We start from the raw sequence: 20,107 nt of genomic DNA on the forward strand, positions 1-20,107 counted from the left end.
AAAAAAAAAAAAAAAAAAAGATGCTTAGGGCCTTGCTAAATTGCTGAGGCTGGCCTCCATCACATTAGGTATCACATAAGCTTCATAAAAGATACAGATGAGCACCACATGCAGAGAAGGATGGGGGAAGGGTCATAGTGCTCCCACCCCTCCCAGAGGTGCCACCCTCCAGGGACTGTTGTAAGTTTGGGTATCCAGAAGTTCCCTGGGTTTAGTCTACCCATTTATTCAGTGATAATAAGCATACCTTCTGATGTTATAGAAACTCTTTCTCCTTCTGAGGAATTTATATTTAATTTTTTCAGTTTTTTGCATTTACACAAGTGTAGGAGAGCAGCATCTGAGATATCACAGCTCCGTAGATCTAGAGCTTGGACATCAGGATGTAAAATCTGCAACAAATACATTATGTTGAGAAATGAACTTTTCTATAAATATAAACATTTATTCCATAGTCAGGGTTTTGATGATCTTAGCAGACAAGTGGTTAATGGAAAATACAGCAAAGAATGCAGAAATATATCCATGTGGAGACAGATATGTAAAGCAGGAAAAAAAACAGGTCAGCTTCCAGTTAGAGGTACAGACTCAATGCCTCCAAAGTCCTAATCAGGATGCAAGCACTGTTGAGATTGTCACAGGAGAGTGGGAGCTGAAGCTTTAAACATTCGTTTTTGTGTTCTCACAAAAGAAAATCCAAAGACACTGAAAGTCAAGCAAGAGAACTTTATTATAAGTGAAAGTAAAGTAGATGAGAAGTGAGAGTAGGGTGAAAATAGAGTAAGGCTCAAGCAGAGAGCACGCTCATGGAGAGAGTGGGCTGGCTTTGAGCAAAGGATCACAAAGGAAACAGTGCTGTTTTCAAATTTATTACTGTTAGATGTTTGCTTTGAAAACTGGGGACTGCCTTTTGCATTCTTTGCAAGTCAGGTGTTCAAATTCTCCTTCACATCAGGTGGGTGGTGAAGTTTTTGACCCTAGTTGGTCCTCTCCAAAACAGTCAATAGTGGCCATCCTACTCAGAGGGGCTTCATCTATAAGCACATCCTATGTTAATGTGGGCATTGAGGTCAACGGTTGGTCAGAATTTGCCTTAGTGCACCTGCACTATTAAAGAAACCTCTCGGGGCTGGGGATGTGGCTCAAGCGGTAGCACGCTCGCCTGGCATGCGTGTGGCCCGGGTTCGATCCTAAAAAAAAAAAAAAAAAAATCTCTCTCTCTCTCTTAAAATAAATAAATAAAGAAAGAAAGAAACCTCTCTTCTGAGATACGGTGGTGGAGTTTTTGACCCTAATCGGTCCTCTCTGGAACTATCATGGTGGCCATTCTAATCAAGGGGGCTTCATCTATAATTCAATCCTATGTTAATAGGGCCAGTGATGGGGTCAAAGGCTACCTTACTGAGCCTGCACTACTAAAGAAATCTTCCTTCCATACACGGACACCTATAGCCTTAATTCCTGATTTCACACCAACCTCAATGGACCCTGTCAAGAGTCCATTAATCCTTTTCTTTTGATGTATTTCTTCAATTAGCTCCTTTTGCTTACATTTATTTTCTACAAATCGCCTGACACCATTTGCTTTCTCATTCACTTTGAAAGTAGTTTAAAGACTCTAAAAGTAATATGAAGAAACACTTCTGACCTTGCCATGCATTTCACTGCTCATTACTAGTTACTACCCAACAGAGATGACTGGTATATTGTAAAGACCCCTGGATCTGGAGAGGCAAAACCACTGTTACTGAGTGATTCTTTCTTCTGGAAACTCCCAACAGTCATTAATAACTCTCCCTATGTGAGTCTTTGCTAGCGTGTATATCTTGAGAGAATAAGAAATGAGTTACTGGACTGAGGATATAGCTCAGTTGGTAGAGTGCTTGCCTTATGCATGGGGGTGGGTGGGACCCATGTCCTTAGTCCTGTACAAGAAGGACTGTTAATGACTTCGAAATTTTACAGAAAGAGGAATGAAGGCAATGGTGGTGGTGATGGTAGTGGTGTTTCCATATAGCCGGAAGAACTGCACACCTGCTAAAGCAGGTGATCTTGACTGGTTATGGTCTATCCACAATTATCTCAGGATTGGTCAAGTGGGGACTTTCCCCTAAGAAAGCTGCTACTGCCTGGAGGATAGCTTCCACTCATTACATAATGTTTATCAGATCTGATTTCACATTTACCCAAAGCCTGTGATCAGAAGGAAGTAAACTTTGATGATGGTATTCTACCACACAACTAGTGCTGTGACTATATTGTTCCTGGAATTTAAGGTGCCTGAGTGAAAGAGACAGATGAAAAATGGAAGCATGCCTTTAATCTTGCCTTTAGCCACCCATTGGACATTTGCAGGCAAAAATGAATAGTCTTTAAGTTTTTGTTATAAACGATTACAGAAACATTTAGGAAATATTCCAAAAAGATTAAAACAAAGATGTGTGTAACTTTGCAACAGATGTCATAGCTCACTTTTGGAATAATTCTACAATAGAACACTTGTAAGCATGAGAATTAGAGAAAGAACACCAACAACAATCAATGTTTGCTTTTCTCATTCATCCCCTTTGCTCCTTTATGTTTAGATAAATTTAGGTTTAAATAAATGTTAAAGATTGCCATAAAATAAAAATTTATGTCTCTGAAGTGTAATATGAAGAAATAGAAATGAAGATGGTGAAGAAGTGAAGAAAACAATTCATTTTCTATAGTATCATAATAGTCACATGTAACATTTTATCCATCAACAGAATCATCAACAATAGGAAAGTGGGAATATTATTCTTCCTCCATAGAGCCAACCAGACTGCCACTGTTCATGTTCAAATGCAGGCTAATAAAAAGAAAACAAAGGTACCTCAGGTTAATGTAGAAGAAACACTGACACACTGAAGCACAATGACAATATAGTCACAGCACTAGTCGTGTGGTGGAATACCATCATCAAAGTTTACTTCCTTCTGATCACAGGCTTTGGGCAAATATGAAATCAGAGCAATTAGCAGTTCTCTGTAGATAGTAGTAATGGTGACGGTGATGGTGGTGATGGCTGCAAACCAAATCTTTAAAAGTAAGAAGTACAGAAACTATTAACTAGTATTTTCAGTTTTTGAAACACAAAGAACAAAAATGCAAAAGATAACACAGGAGTAATATCAAGGGGAATAATTTACTATGCTAACAAGCTTAAAAAATGAGGTGCTAAAGGTGAAGTCCTAATTTGAGGAGCTATATTGCAGTGTATGGTGCCTGGGGCTCTCTGACTTAGTGCTCATCACTCCAATCCCTCTCCAGGTCTCCTTCATCAGCTCAACAGGGCTGATACAGTATGAGAGCTCCTTTACTCTTGTCACTGTCAGGGGTTAAGTGCTCACAAGTCAAAATAAAACATTTGGAGAACACTATATTTCAAAAGAAAAACCATACCAATTTCTGATTCCTAATTCAGTAACAAAGGAATTAGAGTAGATATTAATACTCAAATAATATTCTAAAAGAAACAAAGGAAAGAATATTGTAAGATAAAACAAGAACAAGAAATCATAAAATGGTAAACTACAAATAGTAGGTATGAAAAATAAAATGGTTAGAAAAAAGAACAGCTTAGATGAGATAAACAGACAAGCTGAGGAACAAATCAGCAAGTTAGAAGGAAGTGCAAAGGATGAATAGAAAACATAAAAGTTAAAGAGACCTGGGAGATTATAGAAATGCTAACATATGGATACTAACAGTCTCAGAAAAGTAAAATTAGAAATGAAGAGGTGAAAACATTTGAAGAAATAATAGAAAAAATTATTGGCATAAAGATGGAAGATATATTGATTTTTCTTTTGGAAAAATACAAAATTTTTTATTTCTTTTCTTACATGAGGATGTGTTGTGTGTATGTGTGTGCATTTTGCTCTTTTTAGAAGGAAATTTTTATATTTTTACCTTTTGTACACCATTTTTAGTTTAATAGATCTTATTGGCATATCATAATTTTTGAATATCAACATCATGCCCAATCAAAAAAACAAAAACAAAAAAACAAACCAAACTTATTTTTCCTTTTTTCCCCTTTAACATTCTCATACTGGAGATAGAACCCAAGGCCTTCAACATGCTAGGGAAGCATTCCACCACTGAGATATATTTCCAGCCCACCCTCATTTTTAAATTTTAAGATAGGTCATTCTCTAAATTGCTGAGCCTGGCCTTGAATTTGTGATTCTCCTACCTCAGCCTCCAGAGTAGCTGGGATTATAGGCATGTATCGCCAAGGTCAGCCATTATTTTTTTAATATCAAGAAATGTGTTAATTTCCTATGCCATCTATTCCTGTTTTTGCTATTTTAACACATATAAGTTAGCTCATACATTGAAAAGGTGAGTTGGGTCATTTGTGATCAAGTGTTGAAAATACATTCTTTATTCTAAACAGTTGTTAAGAACAATCATAGAGCCAGGTACAGTGTAGTACACCTGTAATCCCAGTTACTCAGGAGGCTAAAGCAGGAGGATCAATGTTCCAAGCCAGCAACTTAGTGAGGCCCTAAACAACTTAGCAAGAACTTGTCTCAAAATTTAAAAAAATAAAAAGAAAGGGTGGGAATGTCACCCTGGGTTCAATCCCTAGTACCAGTAAATAAATAAATAAATAAGAAAAATCACATATATAACTTGAAAAGTCTTATTTTTTATTTAATTTTTTTTTTTTGCAGTTATAGATGGATAGCACGTTTTGTTTTTATTTTTATGTGGTGCTAAGGATCAAACCCAGTGCCTCATATGTGCTAGGCAAGTGCTCTGCCACTGAACTACAGCCTCAGACTAAATTTTATTTTATTTATTTATTTAGTACTGGGGATTGAACCCATAAGTACTTTATTACTGAACTATATTCCTTGTTCTTTTTATTTTTTGAGACAGGTTCTCATTAAATTTCTCAGGGCCTCATTAATTTGCTGAAGTTGGCCTTGAACTTGGAATCCTCCTTGCCTGAGCCTCCCAAGTCACTGGGAATATAGGTGTGCACCACTGCTCCTGGCTTCCACCACCTTTAATAGCACTGTCTGAGAAGCTAACCTAGGTTTATTTGCTAGGGATGTCAAAACAAATTACCACTAAGTGGGTGGCTTAAAACAAAAGAACTTTATTTTCTTGTAGTAGTGGACGCTAGACATCTGAAAACAAGGTATCAGCAGAGTAGAACTGAGAGCTCTGAGGGAGAGGCTGTTCATGCCTCTCTCATAGGTTCTGGTAAGGCCCAGCAATCCTTGCCACTCTTGACTTCCAGGTGCAACACTCCAATTCTGTCTCCATCTTCTTATGGTGTTCACACAGTGACTCTGTGGTCATCTTCTTATAAGGATGCTAGTCATATTGGATTTGGGGCCCACTGTACTTCAGTATAATCTCATCATAACTAATTACATCTGCAAAGAACCTATTTCAAAATAAGTTCATGTTCTGATGTATTGGATGTTACTTCAACTTTTGTATGTGTGTGTGTGTGGGGTGTGTGTGTGTGTGTGTGTGTGTGTGTGTGTGTAGGGTGCTATTCAACCCATAATACCACCCAATAGTCATCTGAATATCCAGGAAAATGTAACATTATTCCATCTCCTATTTACTATTAATTGAAGCAAAGATTCTAATTATTTTATAAATCTGTAAAGTAAGATGATAACTTTTAGAAAATTTATAAATACAAATTTTTTTTTGGAGAAATAGAGAAAGCTCACTAAGATTTCTGTTCAGTTGGGTGTGATGGCACATGCCTCTAATCCCAGCAACAAGTAAGGCACAGGCAGGTGGATCACAATTTGAGGCCAGCCTCAGAAATTTAGGGAGACCTTGTCTCAAGACAAAAAGGACTGGGTAAGGTTCCTGGGTTAAATCCCCAGTTCCAAAAAGGAAAGGAAAAAAAGATTTCTGTTCAGGCAGGTGTGGTGGTGCAGGCCTCTAATCCCAGGCAAAAGGCAGAGATAGGAGGATCACAAGTTAAAGGCCAGCCTCAGAAATTTAGGGAGACCTTGTCTTAAAATAAGAGAAAAAAAGAACGGGGGTAAAGTGAACCTATGTTCAATAACCAGTACCACCATCCAAAAAAAAAAAAAAAAAGTTTCTGTTCAGTAGAAAAGACAGCCTTAGTGGTTAATTTTATTTTTCTATAAGACATTTTCCTTTCTTTCAATGTTTTTAATTTTTAATATTGTTTTTAAAGTGTGCTGGAGATCAAACCTGGGCCTTGCACGTGCTAGTCAAGTACTCCACCATTGAGCTATACCCAGCGCCAACTCTTTCTAATTTTATATCTAATATAGTAAATTGACTTCAGCTTCTTTGAGTCTTGTTTGTTTATGCATAGAGAAGTGGGTATCAGTTTCTTGAATACTCTTGAATTAAGTTTGCATTTCTACTAGTTCTTTTACTAATGAGGTATTTAAAATGTTGTTGGCACATGTTTACTATTTGTGTAACAATCATATTTTTTTAACTTTTTTTTTTTTTTTTTTTGGCACCAGAGATTGAACCCAGAGGTGCTTTACCACTGAGCCACATCCCCAGCCCTTTTTCTTTTTTATTTTGAGACAGGATCTTGCTAAATTGCTTAGGGCCTTGTTAAATTGCTGAGGCAAGCTTTAAACTTTTGATCCTCCTGCCTCAGCCTCCTGAGCTGCTGGAATTACATACAGATCTGTATCACCTCACCCAGCTATTTTAAATATTTTTGAATTATATTTAACACATGGAAAAGAACAGAGCAAAAGGATAATTTTATATAATCTTTCAGAAAGTTAATTATTTATTGAATGTAAAAAAGTATGAACCTTCTTTTTCAACAAAAGAAAACAACCAACCTTTACCACCTCTACTGACCTAGTCGTGCTCTCAGTTTTAAGTTCATATGATTCTCCACCCAACACATTTTCAACTCTGAAATGCTGTAATCCTCATAAAACCACTACAAGTGGTTACTTTTACCTTCCATTTTACAGTTCAGAGAACCAAGGGTCCATATAAGAAAAAGTGGCAAAGCTGGAATATTAATTCAGGTTGGAGGTCCTTGCTATACTCACTTATAAAAAAGTCAATGAAAAAGGCACATATGTCCAGAAGATAAGCTGGGTTTTAGGGTAAAGGAGTCAATAGAAATTAGCAGGAAAAAGTGAGGTATCCAGAAAAATGGGACTAGTTCAGGAAAGTGATTTTTTTCTTTTTTTGGTGGTACTAGGGATTGAACCTAAAGCTTCATACATGGTAGGTGAGAACACTATCACTGAGCCAAATCCTCAGCCCTAGAAAAGTGATTTTTAATTGCTGATAATTATCTATGAGTAGATTATAAAATCAATTTAGTAGGTTGTGATAAATATTTTTAAAAATGAAACAAGATAAAAATAGAATAAAATAAAATAGAAAATACCAAAGCATACTACTCACCATCTTGTATACATAAGTGTGATTTGTGAACTGGAGTTATGATGAAACATGTATTTCTTATTCCAAGTCTTGATTACAAGTTTTAAACTTTTTAAAATCATAGATATACAGAGTAATAGCACCATGAAGATAAGGGAAGTAACTGAAAGAATAGTGAAGAACATATGGGCATTTTTATTATCTGGAGGGAAAAAAAATCCCAATGCTTTATTATTATTATTCATTTATAGTGGGGATGTAAATCTAGGGATGCTTTATCACTGAGCTGAATCCCCAGCCCTTTTTATTTTTCTGGTACTGAGGTTTGAACCTAGAGATGCTTTACTGCTGAGTTAAATCTCTAATCCTTTTTACTTTTTTGAGACAGAGTCCTGCTAAATTGTCCATGCTGGCCTTGAACTTGCAATTCTGCTTTAGCCTCCCAAGTAGCTGGGATTGCAGGTGTGTGTGCTATGTGCCCAGTACTCCCCAATACTGGAAATATTTATTATATTGTAAAATTTTTACTAATCCTACTATATACCATTCTATTCACACTATATACTAATCTTACTATATATCATTGCTCCAAGACTCTAAAACCATATTTTAACAGTAAAATAGAATTGCTTTACAGTTGTGAATACTCTTACCTCACTTATATTTGAATCTGTTATCTGCCCCTGCAAGCTCATTATGTTAATCAGTCTATCTTTTATGCTGGGAGGCAAAGGCTTAAGGTCTGTGATATATCTGGAAATATTCTCGATGAAGCACCAAAGGCATCTGAAATACAAATACAAAGTAATAAATTACACTATGCCTGTACTGGTTCCCACATTTGTCAGTATTTCTGTTAGTACTTAGCTCTTTCATAAAACAGTGTATACTTCTGGCAGGGAGGGAAGATATTGGGGATTGAATCCAGGCGCACTTTACCACTGAGCTACACCCCAGTCTTTTTTTTCCCTTTGTTGAGACAGGGTCTTGCTAAATTGCTGAAGCTGGTCTTAAACTTGAGATCCTTCTACCTCAGCCTCCTGAGCAGCTGGATAACAGGCGTGCACTGCCATGCTTGGCTAGTTATTCTCTTCCTAATGAACATTACTATTGTTTCTAGGATATGTTATCATATATCCTCAGAGTGTTTTCCAAAAAGTCTATAAAATTTCTTTTTATTTTCCCCAGTACTAGGGAGGAACCCAGGGAAAGTGTGCTACCATTGACCACAAGCTACATCTCTAACCTTTTTAATTTTGAGATAGGGTCTTGCTAAATTGCCCAGGCTTGCCTCTAACTTGTGATCCTCCTGCCTCAGCCTCTTGAGTAGATGGGATCACAAGCATATGTCACTGTACTAAGCTCTCTAGTGAGTTTTATTTTAGTTATTATACTGTGTGTGTGTGTGTTGCTGGGGATTGAACCCAGAGCCTTGTGCATGCAAGCCAAGCACTCTACCAATTCAGCTATATACTATATATATATATATATNCTTCCTGTTTCAGCCTTCCTGAGCCACTGGGATTGCAGGCATGCACCACTATGCCCAGCCAGAATGTAGTGTGGTTCTTAAAAAAAATTTCTCTTTATTGATTTGATCTATTTGATAAGACTTTGTTATCATACCTTGTTTTGCTTCTTTCTTTTCTTTCTAAAGCCTGAAGTAAAAGTCACATAATACTCAATTATTGTAAACCATAATATTCAGTGGCATCTATTCATTCATAATGTTATCCAACTACCATCTCTATCTAGTTCCAAAACATTTTTATCATCCTAAAAGAAAACTCTTACCTAGTAAAGAGTCAACCACATTTATCTGTTTTCCAAGTACCTGACAACCACCTATTTGATTTTTGTCAAAAGCTTCTACTTCTTAGCCTAACAGGAAATTTTTTTTTTTTTTAGTGTAATGTTTTTGAGGTTCATCCATATTATATCCATCCATTATATCAATATTCCACTCTTTTCATGACTGAATAATATCCCATTTTATGGATATACCACATATTGTTTATTGATTCATTATTTTCTACCTTTTGGCTATGTGATATGTTATGAATATTCACAAAAAAGTATCTGAATACCCAAATTTTCCTGGGAATACCTAAGAGTATAATTGTGGTAATTCTATATTTACCTTTTGGAGACACTACTAAATTGTTTCCCCCTTTACTTCCTTTATCATGATTCTTTTGTTGTTGGGACTGGGGATTAATCCCAGGTGCACTTTACAACTAAGCTATATCCTTTTCATGTTTATTTTGAGACAGGGCTTTGCTAAATTGCTAAGGTTCCCACAAAGTTGCTGAGGCTAGTCTTGAACTTGCCATCCTCCTACCTCAGCCTCCTGAGTTGCTGGGATTACAGGCTTGTACCACCATACCCAACTATATATATATATATATATATATATATATATATATATATTTTTTAATTTCCTATGGTACTGAGGGTGGAACTCAGGGGCACTCTAGAGCTATATCACCAACCCTTTTTACTTTTTGAGTTGGGGTCTTGCTAAGTTGCCCAGGATGGCCTCAAACGTATGCTCCTCCTGCCTCAGCCTCCTGAGTCTCTGGTATAACAGGTATGTGCTACCACATCCAGCTGGATCCTTTTGTTCTTTGAGCATATTTATAAAACCTTCTTTGAAGTAGCAAACAATTCTGAGAAATGAGATATTGTTTCCCCCCAAGAGAAAAGGCAAGTTTACTCACTGCTTGTTATAAAATAGGGTATTCACGAACCAAAGTCAGTTTTTCTCTCCTGTAATGCACCCCCAACATGTGCAGACATGCAAGATTTGATGTAAAAGGATGACTAAAACAAACATGCTAATACTCCTGGTGCTTGCTGTTCTGAGTAAAAATTTTTGTTGTCTAACCTAGGAATCTTGTTTCTTCTGCTAGCCTCCACGAAACAAAGTTACACCCTAATCTATTTATTGTGTAATATAAAATCAAATCCCAGATCTGACAGTCTGGCAGTGAAAAAATGGATGCTGATAGAAACATGACTTTATTGAAGAGGAAAGTCAAGGATCTTGTGGGACAGCTTGGGGATTTGAGAAAATGCCCTGGATCTGGTGTCAAATGCTGTCACTTAGAGTTAGGTAAAGGCAGAAGGAGAAAGGGTGCTCTATTGTTTTACTTGTTAATAAAACAAGCTGCCTTAATGTTGTGTTGGCTATTGTTCACTCTCCTCCATACAGAAGGAAAAAGGGATGCTGTTAGAATTGGGTAGCAAACCATGTGGCTCCAGTTTAAAGGTAATATGAGCATGGGTTTTAAAGCAATTAAATTCTAATGCTGAAATAAGTGATGTCATAAGTGATGACCTAGTATTTGAACCAAAAACATTAGCAATTCATGTGACTGAGCCACAGGTGGAAGTGTCTCAAAACAAAAAGTGAAAGCAAAGCTTCACCTAATAGTGCAAAGCCAGCTGCTTAAGTACCTGGCTTTTGCCACAGCTCTATGTGACTGATGAGGAATGCCAGGATGCTGGGTGTAGGGGTGGTCAAAATTACTAAGACTGTGGGGTAAAATGCAGCAGTGTTTGCTAGGGCAGTGCGAAAAGGACATCTGGGCCCTTATGCTTGCTGAGAGGTATCCTGAGGAGGAAGCAATGTCCTTACTCAGGCAACAACCCTGTGGTGGGGACTAGGGAAAGAAAAAGTATCCTTATTATCCTTGCCATCCTCTGCGAGCTAGCCTTTCCCACCACTGCATTTCCCACACTCCCAGTTGGGTAAGGGTAGTCTTCTCTTGGCTGTTGCTTTAATTTGTTTCTTGTGTACACATTAATCTTCTTGGTTTCTGATCCCTTAGCAGAAAATGGCACCCAAATTCAACTGATAGTGTCTGGGTAATGTTCTCAGTGGGGAAAAGAAGCTAAAGTGGCTTTGTGGGTAGCATTTTTTGGCTCTATCAGTGTATTACCAAAAGCTCATCCTTGTCCTGCATGCCATCCCTGAAGTCTGAATTACATTGTTTTTGTTCCTATGGTGGGTGTGTGCTCAAGGACAGCTACCTCTGCCTAGGATGGGGAAGAAAAGTAGTCTTGTTTTCCCTGAGGTTGGGAGGAGGAGAAAGAAAAGAGAAAAAAACATGTCCATTCAAATAAGCCTCAGTGGCAGAGCAGCAAGGCCTATATTCAAAGCATGAAGTGGTCCACTGTTACAAATATCCTATTATGGTTTTCACTGATGCCCGTGTAACTGGTGTTCATATGTTTTACTTTCCTGGTCCATCAATGTCAGAGTGGCTTCTCCTGTTCCAGGACTGCCACCTGTAAAGAAGTAATAAGTACCAGATAGTTTACCCTCCAAGTTATCTTCCAGTCTTCTCCTAAGAAATTCAGGAAAAAGGGGAAATCACAGCTTTAATGACTTAAGCAGTAGAAGCATTCAGTCAGGCCCTTTTCAAATATAAGATTACTACCTGTACTGGGGATTGAAACCAGGGGCACTCTATCTTTGAGCCACATCCCCAGCCCTTTTATATTCCATTTTGAGATAGGGACTCACTCAGTTTCCCAGGTTGTCCTTGAACTTGTGATCCTCCTGCTTCAGCATCCTGAGTCACTGGAATTACAGGTATGTGCCACCATGCTGAGATATACTCTTTACTTATTTTTTAAATCAATATATTTTTAGATGTGGATGGACCTTTATTTTTTCATTTATTTATATGTGGTGCTGAGAATTGAACCCATTGCCTCACACATGGTAGGCGAGTGATCTACCACTGAGCTACAACCCCAGCCCCATACTCTTTATTTTTTAAGATGGCTATTAACCAGCTTATAAGCTTCAGTTGTAACTGAATGCCTGTACATGAAAGCTGTGGCTATTTAGTCTGATATCAGTATCTTGGGTAGATCAACTAGGACGCTGCACATAACAAGGGGAGAACCAAACAGGTATTAAATGGCATATTCAAGAAAGCAATTGACCTGAACTTCGTGGAATCCTATTTTAATATAAAACAGTGAAACTTTGGGGCTGCTCTGATACTCTTATCACCTGAAGCAAAGTTACTAGCTCACTGGGGCTCTTGACTCAAAGAGTTTCCTATGTATGTCTGGGCCTAGTATACTGGTGGTCTGGCTCCATTGAAAGTGGAAGGTATTTACTAGGTATCAATCAGTAGCTGTCCAGACTGAATGATGGCTTTGGAACAGACTGCAGTATGGGCTAGTTGAGTATATAGTAAACTGTTACTCTTGTCTTAGACCAGGATAATGACCTCTAGACCAAATCTGGCCCATTCCCTGCTTTCATAAACAAAGTTTTCTTGGGACACAGTCATGTCCATTCATTTATACAGTGACTAAAGCTATTTTCACACTATAATGGCAAAGCTGAGTGGCCTCCATAATGAAAATATTTACTATACTATTTGGGCCTTTACAAACAAAGTTTGCCAATATCTGCCTTAGATAAAGACAATGTTCCCAAAGTCAACAGATTATATTTTTTTCTGATTCTTGGACTGTTGCCAGTAATCTAATCACCTTGTCTGTCACTTAGAAGAAGAGACTGTCAGATTAAAGATAACTCTCTTTAGGACTGTGAATTATGGAAACAAATAGCAGCAGACAGACAGGTATACATAACTGATGTAGCTACCAAGTACCCTCCTTCCCCGCAAGAGCTTCTTGTCAGCAAGATTTTATAAAAAGTGTCAACAGGATTTCATAGGGTTTCTGCAGAGAGCTCACTGTGGTTTGAAGCCTCCTCTTTGTTATAAAATCAGGTTTCTCTTTTTTGTAAAAGCTAGTTTACAATCAAGCTTGTTGTTGTGCTAGATGCTGTCTCTGTTTTCTTGGTTAAAAACTTGTGAAACCTATGTCTAGTGTAAAATATGGGACAAACAGTAACAGTTATGTGCCCACCCACTGTCATGTAACCACCCACTGTCATGTAACCATAAATTTGAAAGAATTTCCAGACCCCGGATCTACAGATTTTTAGGCATTAGTCCCTCTAGGCCACTGTAGCTTAAATAAGCCTGCTTCCTGAAAATTCCTTCAGTGTATAGCCTCATCTGTCCTATATCATAATAATTCATACTTTAATGGAAGGACTAGAACTGAACTGCTAATTAAACATACATCATTTCTACCACTGTTCCAGGATCCATCCTCATACTCAACAAAGCATATATCTACTACCATGGCCTGGGAATGAAGTAAAGATTACATGTATCTGGTACCACTGCATGCCAGTCTTGTGCCTCCCTTCAAAAGTCAGTGTGTTTGTCTCGTAGTGAAACAGGTCAGGTTGCATAAGGTATCAGTCCCTCATGCTCCTGACAATCTAACTATATCAAGCTTTTAATACCCCCTCCATACACTTTGAGGCTATCACTGATGCTTTACTATTGTTGGCATTTTTTCAGGTTATGGCTTCACTGTTCAGTTTTATCAGTCAACTCCATCTACCCTGGCCACAACATAAAATGAATTATGTTTTTGGTTTTCCAGACCACTTGCAGTTTGACAGTGGTATGCCTTTTATTGCAAAGGTCTAATGGACTAATAGTCAAGGTATTCAATGGATATGTCACGCTTTTATCATCCCCAAGGTTGCTGGCTCTTACAAGAGGTAAAAGGGACTTTAAAATATATATTTTTTAAAGTTGTAGATGGACACAACACCTTTATTTATTTATCTTTATGTGGTGCTGAGGATTGAACTCATGCTAGGTGAGTGCTCTACCACTGAGCCACAACCCCGGTCCCATAAAATGGAATTTAAAGTAATGTTATGGTCTGAGTCTAATCAATATAGATTATAGGTATAAAATATTGATAAATAGAATAAGAACTATAATATGAATAATGTTAAACTGTAAACATAAGTAATAGCAGGATAATCATGTAACTGTAAAACACAGAATTTAAGTTGTTAGAAATAAGAACAGTGTAAGGTAAAAAGTATAAACCTATAAGTTAATATGTTACAGATAAGTATAGGTTAATGGAATTATAGTTATATACAAGGTATAGCTATAGGCAAGTATAAGTAAATATAGCCATAGTGATTCCATTTTTATGACTCCCGTGTGAAACTGTCATATAAGTTGTTTTTAAGATGTTTAAAAATTGTTTTTCTGTACTTAAACCCAGGATGTGGTTGTCTGTTTCTGTTCTGCTAACTGCTTTCTCAGTCCTTGTATCCTGCATGCTTGCAACTTGCAGATTCCATAGGATGTGGTTTTCTTCCTTAAATACTCTGGCCACAGACAGTTTGGAGCTGTTTCCCCATAGGGTCACTTGGATCAGTCTCTGGCTAGACTCTCAAATTTGCTTTAAATTCAGACTTAGAGTGTTTTCTGAGTGGTCGTCCCATAACAGTAAGCCAGCTAAGCATTTTTCACAGAACTAGCAAAAACAATCCTAAAAATTCATATGGAAGAACAAAATACCCTGAATAGTCAAAGCAATCCTGGGCCAAAAGAACAATACTGGAGGTATCACAATGCCCGAATTAAAATTATACTACAGAGCCATAGTAACAAAAACAGCATGGTACTGGCATAAAAACAGACCAATGAAACAGAATAAAAGATACAGAGACAAACCCACACAAATACAACCATCTGATTCTTGACAAGAATATCAAAACATACATTGGAGAATGGTGTTGGAGAAAACTTGATATCTGTTGAAGAATGAAACCAGATTCCTAGTTCTCACTCTGTCCAAAAGTCAACTCAAAATAGATCAAAGACCTAGGTATGACCAGAAACTCTGCAAATGCTAGAAGAAAATATATCAAAAATCTTCCAACATAGAGGTGTTACAAAAATTGTAGCAGTGGAAAGAGATAACCAGTACTGGAGATATAGAACAGCAAGGTTTATTCAGCACTGTGCTAAGCAGAGTTTTCTCCAAAGGCTGAGCACAGTTCTTCATTCTCAGTATCTTTTATTCAGCACAGACAAGACTTCAGGGTTTTAAGACTTTCCTGTTCAAGCAGCCCAGATTCCTTCTCCCTTTCTCAGGTGACTCAGATTCCTACTACAGCTGCTGACTGTTCCTACTACAGCAAGATTACTTAAGCAGAAATCAGCAAGCTGCCGCTGTTAACAGAGATAAAAAGGAAAAGGAGCCAGGAACAGTGGTGCATGCCTGTAACTCCAGCAGCTCAGGAGGATGAGGCAAGAGGACAATGAGTTCAAAGCCAGCCTCAGCAACTTAGTGAGGCCCTAAACACTCAGTAAGACCCTGTCTCTAAATAAACTACAAAAACAGGAGGGGATATGGCTCAGTGGTTAAGTGCCCCCTGAATTCAATCCATAGTACCTTCTGCCCCAATATACAAATAACAATAAATGCTGGTGAGGATGCATGGGGAAAAGGAATCCTTATATATTGTTGGGGAGGATATAAATTAGCACAGCAACTATGGAACTCAGTATGGAGGTTCCTCAAAAAAACTAAGAATTGAACTACCAAATGATTATCTATACCACTCCTTGTTATTTATCCAAAAGAATTAAAGTCAGCATATTACAGTAATAAATGTCTACCCATGTTTATAGCAGCACAATTCACAATAGCTGAACTGTGGAACTGTGGCATCTGTCAATGAATGGATAAAGAAAATATGATATATATACATAATGGAGTTGTATTCAGCCATAAAGAAGAAATGAAATTGTGTCATTTGCAGGAAAATGGATGAAACTTGAGAGCCTATGTTAAACAAAATAAGCCAAACTCAGAAAGAGTCATAAGTTTTCTCTCATGTGGAAGCTGGAGAGGAAAAAGGAAAAGAAAGGTGGATGTAGGAGATCTCATGAAAATCAAAAGGAAGCCGGGTATGGTGGCTCATGCCTGTGATCCCAGTGGCTCGGGAGGCTGAGGCAGGAGGATTGAGACTTCAAAGTCAGCCTCAGCAACTTAATGAGACCCTAAGTAACTTAGTAGGACCATGTCTCTAAAAATAAAAAATATAAAAAAGGGCTGGGGGGCGTGGCTCAGTGGTTAAGTGCTCCAGGGTTCAATCCTTGGTACCTGTCCCCACCCCCCAAAAAAGAGAAAAGAAGTGATATCTAGGGAAGAGAGGAAGGGAGATAAAAGAGAAATGATGAGGAACAATGTTGACTAAATTATGTTGCTATATCATATGCATGTATGAATATGTAATAACAAATCCCATCATTATGTATAATTATAATGCACCAATAAAAATAAACTAAAGGTGGCAAATGCCTGTAATCCCAGTGGCTTGGGAGGATGAAGCAGGAGGATAGCGAGTTCAAAGCCAGTCTCAGCAACTCAGTGAGGCCCCAAACAATTCAGTGAAATCTTGTTTCTAAATAAAATAAAAAAAAGTGCTGGGGATGTAACTTGGTGGTTAAGTGCCCCTGTGTTCAATTCCTGGTACCAAAAACAAAACAATAACAACAACAAGAACCCCAAAACCAAAAATCCCAAAGGGTTCTCCAAGGCAGCACTAGTCAAAGTGCTAGTCAGTGAGGAGACCAGGAGCATATGCAAAGATATAAACCAAACAAATCAAACATTGTTTCCTTTATGGAGATAGTGCTATCAACTGCACTAAATAGTGTGCTTAGTGAGAGAGAGTTCACCGCTTTGTCAAGATCCTTACTTTGTCACAAACCAGACATAGATTGCAGACCAGCTGCCAGTCTCAGACTATAGTTGTCTTCAAAAGGTTACAAATTATGGCTCTAGGGGCAAATATGATTCCTTACATGGAGGATAATATCCTAGTATGACAATGAAGGTCATGTGGTCATCTTTCTGATTTACTTCCAAGTTTTAGATAATTTTTCTTGACTTCTGTTATTTTATTTTCTCTTTTCACTAAGTACTATGCTTTTAAATTCCATCCACATGAATATGTACATCTACTCTACTTTTTTATGGCTGCATAATTCTCCATGGTGCTCTCCTAGTTATAGACATTCCAGCTCTAAACCACCAGAAATAATTATGCAAAGAATTACTTTGTACATGTCTCCAAGTATGGGCTCTCCTTATCTTTTCCCAAGACTTACAAGTTTCCTAAGTGTCTCCATATTCTCAACACTACCTATTAAATCTCTAAGTGCAGTTCCCAAACCTTTGATAGTCCACCATAGCTACAGAATTAAATACTCTTATTTCATCCTGGGATTCTACTCCTAATTATCTTGCTTTGTTTCACACTCTGCTATTCATAATCTGTACTCTGGTCAAACTGGAATACCTCTTTCTGGTCTTCTCACATCTGATTATTCCATTCTCCCTTGGATGCATTTCTTTGAATTTGCAACTGTCAGATGCTGCCAATCTTCAAATATAATCCCCTTTATACAAAGCTTTCTCCAAATCTTGTTTTATTTTCCTGATCAGAAATTTCAAAACATTTTGTTAATCTGTCTTTTTTGGTATTGTTCTACCTTTATTATAATTATTTATATGCCTGTGTCAAAATATTAGACCTCCTCTATTTGGGTTATTTTCCACAATCTTCAGCATAGTGCTTCATTTGCCACACATGCTGTTTAAATACACACTTAACTGAATTCTGGGCAACTCCCCAAATTAAGGAATTGTGGATACAAGGAAACAAAAAACAGTGATTGTAGTTGCTGGAGTTCAGAGGCTCATTTGTATAGAACCCTTAGAAATGCATAGGAAATAGGAATTAAGCTGAACTTTAGAAGAAAGGTCAGGATTTAGTAACATATCCCTGGTTACACAGCTTTCTATAGTAGGCAGGAAATAATAACTAACATAAATGAACATTTAACTATGTGCCAAGCACTGTTGTATAGGCTTTACCTATATTGGCTTTTAATCTTCACATCAGTTCAAAAGAATATAACAACAATGAGTGTTACCCATTTACAGATGAGAAAACTGAAATCCAGACAGGTTATATATCATTTGTTCATGACTATAAAACAAGTAAATGTTAGATGTATGAATAAAACTGAGGTAGTCTGTCTTCAAAGCTTGTACTTTTTGTGTGTGGGGGGTGGGGTGGGGGACTAAACCCAGGGGTGCTCTACCACTAAGTTACACCCCTATCCTTTTAAACAATTTTTTTCATGGCTGTCCAGGATGGCCTTGCAGTTGGAATCCTCCTGCCTTTGATTAGGAAGTCCCTGGGATTACAGGAAAAGCTTACACTCTTTTCTTTTTTGCACTACTGGGGCTTGAACTCAGGGGCTCTCTGCCACTAAACTACATACCTAGCCCTTTTTTCTTTATTTTTATTTTGAGATACTGGCTTACTAATTTGCTGAGGCTGGCCTGGAACTTTGGATTCTCCTGCCTCAGCCTCCCAGAGTGCTGGGTTTACAGGCCTGTACTTCCATCCTGGTTCAAAGTTTGCACTCTACATTACCCTAAGCTGACTTTGTTGATGGAAATTAAACCCCAATTTTATTAGACTCTCTACAGGTGTAAGGCTAGACAAGGGAAAACCATCTAATTTCTCTTTCATGAAAAGTGGCATGATTGAGGGCCAAGAGTTTCTGGAATATAATGTAAAATGTAAAATCCTATAGTTTTTACACCACCAGTGAACCGCCACATCATTTACAACTATGTGAATGGGATCCTGCTGGGCATGGGGGCACTCACCTGTAATCCCAGCAACTCAGGAGGCCGAGACTGGAGGATCCAAAGTTCCAGGCCAGCCTCAGCAATTTAGCAAGAACCTAAGCAATTTAAGGAGACCCTGTCTCAAAATAAAAACTAAAAAAGGCTGGAGATGTGGTTCAATGGTTGAGTGCACCTTGGTTAAGTCTCCAGTACCTCCCCCCCAAAAAATCCTAATTAGAATAATTTATACTCCTTGTGTGTAAAACATCAAAATACACTCTACTGTTATGTATATCTAAAAAGAAGAAAGGAAAAAATACAAAAGGAAAACACCCATTGTTTTAGAAGGCCTTCAGTACATTAAAGAGATTGTCCTCCTTAGCATTTAGCTAATTTTTACATGGCAATATTAATAGAATAAAAGCTCATGGAGACACAATTGCCACGGTAACTGCAACTTCCAGCACAATTTCCGGTGTAAAATAATAACAACAATGACTAACAATGGTGTTTATTATTTGCAAGGCATCCTTCCAAAGGCTTTACATGCGCTACATTTTATTCCTCAGCAGGACTTCTTGAGGTAGGTACTATTATTAGTACTAATTTTGTACATAAAGAGCTCGGACACAGGAAAAGGTTCAGAAATGGTCACACGGCAGGTGAGGGGCAGGGCCGGGAGCTGAACCTAGAAATCCCTATCAAGGACCCCTCTTTTAAGTCGCTTTCTACCTACTGCCTGCAGGAGTCAACTGCAGTCTGTTCCGTGTGTGGGGCTGTGCAGAGAGAGAGGGCTCGTCAGTGTTTTGTTCTACCGAGGCTTTCGCTCCGGTTGGAGGCCGGCCTCTGCCAGGAATCACCAGGGCGCTGAGCGGTCCCGTCTGGGGGGATCCGGGACCCTCATCCGGAAGCACCCGGGCAGAGGACCGAATGGCAAGCCCGCCCAGCAGGCCACTCTGCTCAACTGTCCTCAGGGGACAAACCAGACACCCGGGAACAGAAACGAGCGGGGCCTCTTCGGAGATCGGGATAGGGAAAGGGGCGGGAGGGAGAGCGGCGCAGGGCCCGGCCGGTTGGAGGAGGTGCCCGCGCGGCGCGAAGGGGAGGCGGGACGGGGTGG

General features: G+C 38.4%; 1 protein-coding gene across 5 annotated transcripts in view; it reads right to left on the bottom strand.

Annotated features, from left to right (window-relative positions):
- The window catches only part of Amn1 (antagonist of mitotic exit network 1 homolog), a 36,066-nt gene that overhangs the window by 15,404 nt on the left and 555 nt on the right, over positions 1-20,107 (bottom strand). Inside the window, exons 1-3 of one of the 5 annotated variants that reach the window (XM_048802496.1) lie at positions 19,724-19,745; positions 8,064-8,196; positions 248-392 (exon numbers count right to left, since the gene is read on the bottom strand). In XM_048802496.1, the coding sequence (XP_048658453.1) occupies positions 248-392; positions 8,064-8,105 (187 nt within the window). In that variant the 5' untranslated portion in view covers positions 8,106-8,196; positions 19,724-19,745. Of the gene's footprint in view, positions 1-247; positions 393-8,063; positions 8,197-17,641; positions 17,780-19,026; positions 19,104-19,719; positions 19,746-20,107 lie in introns of those variants that run through there. The other 4 variants (XM_048802497.1, XM_048802498.1, XM_015493208.2 and 1 more) reach the window with 4 other exon arrangements.

The sequence above is a fragment of the Marmota marmota genome, unplaced genomic scaffold (genome assembly GCF_001458135.2).
Source record: "Marmota marmota marmota unplaced genomic scaffold, marMar, whole genome shotgun sequence".
NCBI classification, from domain to species: Eukaryota; Metazoa; Chordata; class Mammalia; order Rodentia; family Sciuridae; genus Marmota; species Marmota marmota.